This window comes from Nanorana parkeri, unplaced genomic scaffold, assembly GCF_000935625.1.
Source record: "Nanorana parkeri isolate BGI_ZX_2015 unplaced genomic scaffold, ASM93562v1 scaffold90, whole genome shotgun sequence".
NCBI classification, from domain to species: domain Eukaryota; kingdom Metazoa; phylum Chordata; class Amphibia; order Anura; family Dicroglossidae; genus Nanorana; species Nanorana parkeri.
The window spans coordinates 584,696-594,597 of record NW_017306358.1 but is presented as its reverse complement, the minus strand read 5'-3'; the positions used below and the strand labels follow the sequence as shown (position 1 = coordinate 594,597).

Genomic DNA, 9,902 nt, shown 5'->3' with positions numbered 1-9,902 from the left:
GAGAGAGAGAGAGAGAGAGAGAGAGAGAGAGAGAGAGAGAGAGTGAGTGAGAGAGAAGGGGATAGAGAGAGCGAGAGAAAGGGAGGGAGAGAGTGAGAGAGAAGGGGATGGGGAGAGAGAGAGAAGGGCAAGAGAGAGACAGAGAAGGGGAAGAGAGAGAGGAGAAGGGAAAGAGAGAGAAGGAGGGAGAGAGAGAGGAGGGGGGGAGAGAGAGAGAAGAGGGGGAGAGAGAGAGAAGAGGGGGAGAGAGAGAGAAGAGGGGGAGAGAGAGAGAAGAGGGGGAGAGAGAGAGAAGAGGGGGAGAGAGAGAGAAGAGGGGGAGAGAGAGAGAAGAGGGGGAGAGAGAGAGAAGGGGGAAGAGAGGGGGGGGGGAAGAGAGAATAATAAAAACAATAAAATTGGGCACCTAATCGATTATGAAAACAATGGTTAGCTGCAGCCCTAAACTCCACAAATATTACTAGTAAAAATGGAATGTTTCACATACAGCAACTTTATATTTACGCTTGCATGGTTAGCATAGGGTCAGATAAATAGTCATTATAAGAGTATTACAGATTACAGACATATACACAGTTTTACTGGTTGTTTTAAAAGGATTAAAGGATTTGCAATCAAACAGAATTAGCTAAACCTCCAAAAAACCCTGATAGCACCAAGAAAAGTGACAATATTTGCTCATCCATAAAACCAAGGGAACAGGAGCAGATGAGACCTTTGGTATGCAGCAAATGTATACAGTTAACAGCAAAACATATTTCAAACACTTTGTTTAGCTATTTTAAAGAAGCATTAGGCAGATGCATAGCATGCTTTCTGATCACAGACAAGACATACTGGAGACAACTACAGAGATAAGATCAGAGCTTTAGAAAAGCTTGGAGCATTGGTAGACTGCACTGTGTCACTGGTAAAGTCCAAGCTTTCAGTAACTGTCCAGAGAAGCTCTTCAGGCTAAGCTCAGTTGTAGGCACACCTTCTTTATCTGCTACACTGTAATCAAAGCTAAACCTTCAGAAACATTGTAATTATATTGTTACCTTGTGTTTATACTAATCGTGCTCCTCTTACTCAATATTTATGTGTTCAGCTATAAAGTACTAAAAATAAAAAGAAGAACTTACCTGAAACAGAGACTCTCATGAGAGCTTCTAGTGGTCGATTGTTGTCCAAGTCCCGACTTAACTTGAGTTCTCCAGTAGAAGGATTGAGTACGAGAAGATTCAGCTCATTCCCCTGTTCAAAGCTGTAGTGTAATGTATCAGAGACATCGGGGTCATAGGCAGGGATTTTCCCAATCACCCCTGATGGAAAACTGTTGGACTTGTTGGTCACATAGTTGTTAAAAATGATTTCAAAATCCTGCAGGACTGGGTCATTGTCGTTCTTGTCCAACAGTTTCACATGGATTGTGGCCCTGCTGACCAAGGGGGCTGAGGTGGCCTGGACCACGATGACATATTCTGTCTTCACTTCATAATCTAAATCGATTAAGGCAGTTAGGTCTCCTGTGAAGAGGTCCAGGTGGAAAACCTCAGGGTTGTTCCCTTCCACAATTTGGTACATTATTCGGGCATTGGTTCCTTCATCTGGATCAGTTGCTGTTATCTTGGCTACAGATTTCCCTACAGGGCTATTTTCCTCCACGAAAATATCCAGCTCGTCTTTTTCAAACACTGGGGGGTTGTCATTGATGTCCAGGACAGTCACCTGGACGTCCACAGGAGCTTTCAATGGTGGGTTCCCCCTGTCCACAGCATAGGCTTTGAGGTTGTACACAGGTACATTTTCTCTGTCCAGTCGTCGGTTGGTCCTGATTATACCAGAGGTAGGTTCAATGTAGAAGTCTCCATCTCCATCATCCCCTCCCTGGAATGTATAGGTGACCCTGCCATTCATGCCAGAGTCCCTGTCTGTAGCAGATATTTGAAGGACACTGGTGGACACTGGTACATCCTCAAAGACAACTCCTTGATACCTGTCCCTCTGGAACTGAGGAGTATTGTCATTGGCATCCAAAATCAGTATCTCAACATAGGTGGTGTCAGACTTCTGTGGAATCCCATTGTCCTTAGCAGTGATAGCCAAGGTGTAGGCTGCCTGGTCCTCATAGTCCAACTCTACCAATGAGGTAATAGTCCCTGTGTCAGGATCTATCCTGAACTGAGGGATGTTATCTTCCATGATATAGGTTATTCTAGCATTTTCTCCAGTGTCTTCATCAGTAGCACTTATGGAAACTATAGAGGTGCCTATGGGCTTGTCTTCACTCACACTCACTGTGTAATGGGAGCTCTGAAACACTGGTCTGTGGGTATTGGCATCAGTGACATTGATGAAGACCAGGACAGTGTCAGAACGTGTGCCATCAGAGGCTGTGACAGTGAGGACATACTGCTTCTCTTGCTTGTAATCCAGAGGAAGAGCCAGAGTGATCAGTCCACCCCCACTCTGACTGGTGATTGAAAATCGGTTTCTGGTGTTCCCACTGGTGATCTGGTATGTCACCACACTGTTCACATCCCTGTCCACAGCTGTCATTGTAAGGACACTGCTCCCTACAGCAGCATCCTCATTGAGCCTCAGCTGGTAGACTTTCTCTGTGAAGGTGGGGTTGTTGTCATTTACATCCAGCAAGGTTATAGTCACACTGGCTGAGGAAGTCATCACTGGATTGCCATTATCTCTGGCCTCAACCCCAAAGCTATAAAACTCCACCATTTCCCTGTCCAGTTCTGAAGACACAGTGATCCAACCAGTGTTATTGTTGATGACAAAGGGAAAATTTGGAGGAACGTCAGTTAGGCTGTACTGTATGCGGGCATTGTCACCAGAGTCTGCATCATTGGCTTGGATGTGGGCTACAGAATATCCTATTGGAACGTTCTCTAGGACAGTGGCCTGGAATGGGGTGCTGACAAAGATGGGAGCGTTGTCATTGACATCTACAACTTGCACAGAGACCATGCCAGTGGTGTTAATGAGTGGAGGGCGTCCACCATCTTGGGCTTTGATCCTCAGGGAGTATTCCCTCACTGCCTCATAGTCCAGGGGGTAAATTACATCAATGTCCCCAGTAAATGAATGGATATAAAACTGCCCTTTGATGTTCCCACTCACAATGCTGTAGTGGACAATGGCATTGTTCCCCTTGTCCTTGTCTGTGGCCTGGACTTGCAGGATCTTGGTGTTGGGGTTGACATTTTCAGGCACCTGCACTACATAACGTTTTTCTGTAAATTGGGGGTAGTTATCATTTTCATCTTCTACAAAGATGTACACAGTGGCTGTGGCACTTTTAGGTCCTGGGTCCTTGCCCTGGTCGTTGGCCTCTATTATAAGCTGGTAGTCGGTAACTGTCTCCCTGTCCACCTGCCCCTTGGTCCTCACCACCCCAGACCTGGGGTCTATTTCAAAGATTGAGTTCACTCCATCAGCAATGACCAGCCTGTACAGCAAGTTGGCATTAGAGGGGGCATCTCCATCTGTAGCTCTGACTGTCATCACCTCGTAGCCTATTTCTAGGTTCTCCCTGATGTTCTCTCTATACTCCGATTGTTCAAACACCGGGATGTGGTCATTGGTGTCACTTACTGTCACCGTCAGGAAGGTAAAGGCCGATCTTCTAGGGGAACCAAAGTCTGTGGCCGTCACCTTAAAAACATGGGTGTCCTTTGTCTCCCTGTCCAGTGCCTGGGTGGTGGTGACTGTGCCAGTCTCGGGATCGATCTCAAAGTAGTCGAAGGACCTGCTGTCAAGCAAAGCCTCCAAGAAATACTCCACCCGTCCCGCATCTCCTTGGTCCTGATCGGTGGCTCGCAGAGAGGTCACCCTTGTCCCTGCCGGCTCGTTCTCGGGCACAGAAGCCTGATAGTTATGGAGCTGGAACTGGGGGCTGTTGTTGATGCTCCTCCTAAGCCTCCTGTGGCCCCTGGGCCCCCTCCAGCCCTGCTGTCCCTTAGGCTCTATCTTGACCCGCACTAGGAAGCTCCTAGGTGATCCAGCATTAGCCGGGCACAGCAGATGCATCGGGGTGCCAGGGACAATGCAGCTGACCATTGAAGATCGCTGCACCTGGCATCCCGACACTCCAAGTACAGATCCTAAGAGCTCCCGAGTGCGGTTATAGATTGCCGGGAGACACCGGGACACCCCGGGATGATCGCTGTACACCAAGTCCACCGGACAGGGACTCTTCCTCCGGTACTTGAAGTAGCAGTCTTGTCCATGTCCATACACCTCCGTCCTGATAGATAAGGAGACCCCCAATGTCCGAGATCTCAGCTGGAGGAACAAGGGATCGGATAGAGAAGACAACCTCTCACACGGTGTCCTAGTCTGCAGCCTGAGCTGTCCGTCCTCACTCAGCTCTACATCCCCCTTCATCGGAGGAGGACCCCTCCAACCGTACGTCCACTCCGCTCCTAGGGACCCGGGATGAAGACGGAGCCCCCCGACCGGCTGCAGCACCCCCACAATACTCAGCCACAAGCACAGCGCCCACATCTCCTGCTCAGCAGCTTTCATCAATCGTCACCGCGGGCTGGGGGGCGGCATGCCGGCCACACACCGCAACTTCTTCTATCCACGTTAACTTTCTAAAAGTGATTTCAAAATGGCTCCAACCCCCTCACCCTGTGCCGCTCCTCTGCTCTCCGCCCCCTCCCCCTCACACTTAATTAACATAAACCTGCTACAGCCACCCTACTGGGAGCTTCCCGCATCGGTCCCATTCACCTCCATCGGGGAGGGACCACATGTCCCAGGGACGCTAAAGCTGAGCTCTGGGCACTGCACTCCAGTCCAGGGACTATCAAACTCTGCACAATGCCCTCCAATCCGGGGACAATCACACTCTGCGGTCTGGACTCCAATCCAGGGACACTGCACTCCGAGCTCTGGCCATTGGACTCCAATCCATGGACCCTGCCCTCCAATCCGGGGACAATCACACTCTGCGGTCTGTACTCCAATCTAGGGACACTGCACTCCGAGCTCTGGCCATTGGACTCCAATCCATGGACCCTGCCCTCCAATCCGGGGACAATCACACTCTGCGGTCTGTACTCCAATCTAGGGACACTGCACTCCGAGCTCTGGCCATTGGACTCCAATCCATGGACCCTGCCCTCCAATCCGGGGACAATCACACTCTGCGGTCTGTACTCCAATCTAGGGACACTGCACTCCGAGCTCTGGCCATTGGACTCCAATCCATGGACACTCACACTCCAATCCATGGACACTGCCCTCCAATCCGGGGACAATCACACTCTGCGGTCTGTACTCCAATCTAGGGACACTGCACTCCGAGCTCTGACCACTGGACTCCAATCCATGGACACTGCCCTCCAATCCGGGGACAATCACACTCTGCGGTCTGTACTCCAATCTAGGGACACTGCACTCCGAGCTCTGACCACTGGACTCCAATCCATGGACACTGCCCTCCAATCTGGGGACAATCACACTCTGCGGTCTGTACTCCAATCCAGGGACACTGCACTCCGAGCTCTGGCCACTGGACTCCAATCCATGGACACTCACACTCCAATCCATGGACACTCACACTCCGAACAGTGGACACTGCACTCCAATCCAGGGACACTCACTCTGAACTCTGGACACTGCATTCCAATCCATGGACACTGCTCTTCAATCCAGGGAAACTGCTCTCCAATCTATGGACACTGCTCTTTAATGTCTGGACACAGCACTCCAATCCAGGGACACTCACACTCCAATCCATGGACCCTGCACTCCAATGCATGGACACTGCACTCCAATGCATGGACACTGCACTCCAATGCATGGGAACTGCACTCCGAACTCTGGACACTGCACTCCAATCCATGGACACTCACACTCTGGACACTGCACTACAATCCATGAACATTCACACTCTGAGCTATGGACACTGCTCTTCACTGCACTCCAATGCCTGCACACTGCACTCCAATCCATGGACACTCGCACTCCGAACACTAGACACTGCACTCCAATCCAGGGATACTCACACTCCAAACAGTGGACACCGCACTTCCATCCAGGGACACTCACTCTGAACTCTGGACACTGCACTCTAATCCAGGGACACTCACGCTCTGAACTCTGGACACTGCTCTTTTCATTCCAGGAAAACTGCTCTCCAGTCTATGGACACTGCTCTTTAATGCCTGGACACTGCACTCCAATGCATGGGCACTGCACTCCGAACTCTGGACACTGCACTCCAATCCATGGACACACACTCTGAACTCTGGACACTGCACTACAATCCATGAACATTCACACTCTGAGCTATGGACACTGCTCTTCACTGCACTCCAATGCCTGCACACTGCACTCCAATGCCTGCACACTGCACTCCAATCCATGGACACTGAACTCCAATCCATTGACACTGCACTTTAATTTAGGGACACTGCACTGCAATCCTTGGACACTGCACTCCAATCAATGTACACTGCCTGGAAAGTTCACTCTAGTGCCTGGACACTGCGCTGCAATCCATGGACACTGCGCTACAATCCATGGGCACTGCGCTCCAATGCCTGGACACTGCACTCCTACTCCTTTACACTGTGCTTCAATTCATCTACACAGCCTGGACACTGCACTTGAATCCTTGTGTACGCATGGCTAAAGGCAAATAGGCTGTTCACTTGGCAAAATAACTTTCCCTTAGCTTAGTGAATAAGATGAAGTGCTGCTAACTTCCAGCACCCAATCATGTGCAAGCAAATATACTGTTTTTTGTTTATTTTCCTTGCATGTGATTGGATATTCTTTGCAAAGTGATTTTTTAAAATCTTATTTACGAAGGTAAGGGAAAACTTCCCCTGCAAAGTGAACAGCCTATTTGCTTTTAGTTAATAAACCCCACAGTCTGTTCCACATTGTGTGCACTCTCTGAACACTGCACTCCAATCTCTGAACACTGCTCCTCGCACCGTGCACACGGTCTGGACACTGCTCTTCAATCCCTGGACACTGCACAACACACTTTATACACTGCCTCTACACCGCACCTCACACTTTGTACCTTGCCTCTACACCACACCTCACATTGTGTACCCCTCCTTTAAGGTGGCCATACACTGTACAACCATCGCAAGACTTTAGTCTTGCGATGTTTGTAAAGTGATTAAAAAAACGTACGATCTGCCCATCTTGGACAGGCAGATCGCACTCTCGATCATCGCAAGCCCGCCCCCCTGAGGGGCGGGCTTCCGATGACCGCAATGCTGAACGGGCAGTGTGCGCGTGCGCACACCGGCCCGTTCGGCATTTGCCTTCTGAGCACTGTTTGAACCAGCCGAAAATCGTACGATTCTCGGCTGGTTTTCTAACATGCTCCTTAGACAAAAGACGTGCGACCGTACAGTAGAAACGGTCGCACGTCTTCGTTCACACTGTTCGATTCTCGTACGATCGCGGGATTTCCCGCGATTCTCGTACAAGAATCAAGCAGTGTATGGGCACCTTTACACTGCACATCACACTTTGTACACTGCACCTCACACTGTGTACCCTGCCTGTACACTGCACAACATATTTTGTACCTTGACTGTACACTGCACTTTAAATGGTATGCCCTTCATCTGGCACTGCATGCTCTGTCTGTACCCCCTGCCTGACACCATGTGCCCGGCTTGTTCCCTTAGCTGACAGCACTTGCTCTTGCTGTACCCCCTGCCTGACAGTAAATCTAAAGCCAAAACATTTTACATTTCGGATAGAATAGGGAATAGTCAAAACCCATCAGTTTTTCTTTCTTTCTTATCATGAGTGTCCCATTCAAGAAAGTTCCCTTCACTCCCCATCCTGTAGGCACAACAGGACCTTTACTTAACCAATCCCATTGGCTCGGAAATGATTCCAGGCAACTAGCATTTTCCTAAAGGAATTCAATATGGCGCCCCCCATATTTCTGTTCTGAAACAAGTAAATACAATGTCATGAAACCATCTCAGAGGGATGACTTTTTCCTAGCACAGTCTGGGAGATTTGTAGACTTCTGAACTCTGGCTTGTGTCCCATGTGGTCACTCCTAGGTCTATTTTTGGTTCTCCCACCCCCACTGCTGTCCTCACCTGTTCCTCAGGCTGAAATATTCCTGTCCAGGGACACACTCCACCAACATGACTCTATTTACTAAACCTTACCCACTCTACAACTGTTTAGGCATATCATTGGTCATGCTTGGAGAGGAGAATAGATGGGGAGAAGGTATGACTTCCTGTATGTCATAAATTCCCTGAAAGCAGGTTGGGTGAGGGCTGGGGGCAGGGAATTTCTGTTCAAATGCCATTCACTAAATTCCTAATGATCTAACAGACCGGCCATGGGTGCCTAGCATACCTTGTCACAGCTCTTCTTTATAGCTGTATTAGCAACATTCTCAGTATTTGGGTTATTGCTCATGAATAAGAGCCCGTTGACACCACGAGCATGCACGCTGGTGTGCCTTGGACCCATGCGCTGTCATGCGTTGTAACATGTGTTTTCATCGTATTTTTATTAAAAGTAACAATTTAACATAATGCTCAACGGTGATTGATGTGTGGCGTAACACAATTTTTTGCGTGTTGCATAGCTGCATGCTGCATATTTAAAGGAGAACTATGAGGCGAGTGAAAATCACCCAGCCTTATAGTTCTAGCCGACCTGCAACAATGAAACTTGCATGTCGGCTCATTAGATCGGGAAATGAGCTGTCACTCACTCAGCTGGGGGGATCTCGACAGTAATGTCGGGATCCGTCCCAGCTGTGGCGTCTCAGTATACTGAGCTTTGGTTGACGGGAGGACGCTAGTTTGTGTCCTCCCGTTACCCTTAGGAGAACTATTGGGAAAAGCCCTGACCCCATAGTTCTCCTTTAAGCAACGCACTTGTATGCAGGGCCGGATTTACTCTCTGCTGCCCCCAAGGCCAGGTTCCTCAATGTGCCCCCCTCCCCGCCAAACCCAAAGGGTTGGTGTTCATTTTTTAAAATTATTTATTACTACTTTTTTATCACTTTTTTAAAATTTGTATTTATCTTATCTTTTTTTTAATCTGATTATTTTAAGATAAAAAATCAGAGGGGAGGGGGGTGGTGTCCGAACTGCAGCCTGCATACAAGTGATCTCGACGACATCGCCGAGATTACTTGTACAAAACGAGCGGCGTCTTCCCCGCACTACATTTAGCAGTGCTTGCCCAAAGCAGGGCTAAATGTAGAAAAAAAATAACTGCCCGGCGGCCGGAACTGCATGTCCCGGGCGTCGGGAGAAAGGAATTCTACACCCCTGCTGCCCCAAGGCCGTGCCTTGGGGGAAATCCGGCCCTGCTTGTATGGTGTAAACAGGGCACATAGAGATAAAATGTTTTTTTCAATGTCCTTGCGGTCATCAAGGCAGCTCAATGCATTTAGCATGAACCAGCTCTAAGTCCCTGTTCACACCTAGGCGTTTTGTTGCGCAAAACTATGCATCACAAACTGCGCAAAGCGAGAAATCCCATTCATTCCTACGGCCCTTGTTCACACCTGAGTGTAAAACGCCTGAAGCTCAAAAAAGTGCATGAGTATCTTTTGGCAGTTTACAGCACGTTTTGTCATCATAGACGCAATAGGAAACACCTGGAAAGGCGCAACACTTTTTTTGCGCCTTTGCGTGCGTTTGCCCATTTACACCAATGTCTCAGAACCTGCCAGCTGAAAAGCGCAAGTTAACGTACACGCATCAGACGCGTACTTAACTGTGCAGAAAACACTCAAAAGCGCTATGCGAAAACGCACATAAATAAGCGTAAAAACTCCAATGCTATGGTGTGATTGCAGGCTTACATCTTTTACTCCGAGATTTAATGTGATCTTTAATTTTTAAGAACACTTTCAGGAAGTTAATAAAGTTCTC

The 9,902-nt window shown here is 48.8% G+C and overlaps 1 protein-coding gene across 1 annotated transcript in view; it reads right to left on the bottom strand.

Moving 5' to 3' along the window:
* CELSR1 (cadherin EGF LAG seven-pass G-type receptor 1) overlaps positions 1–4,506 on the bottom strand; it is a 146,362-nt gene extending 141,856 nt beyond the window's left edge. Inside the window, exon 1 of the mRNA XM_018552503.1 lies at positions 1,125–4,506. Within this exon, the coding sequence (XP_018408005.1) occupies positions 1,125–4,506 (3,382 nt within the window). The remainder of the gene's footprint in view (positions 1–1,124) is intronic.
* Between the last annotated feature and the right edge of the window lie 5,396 nt (positions 4,507–9,902).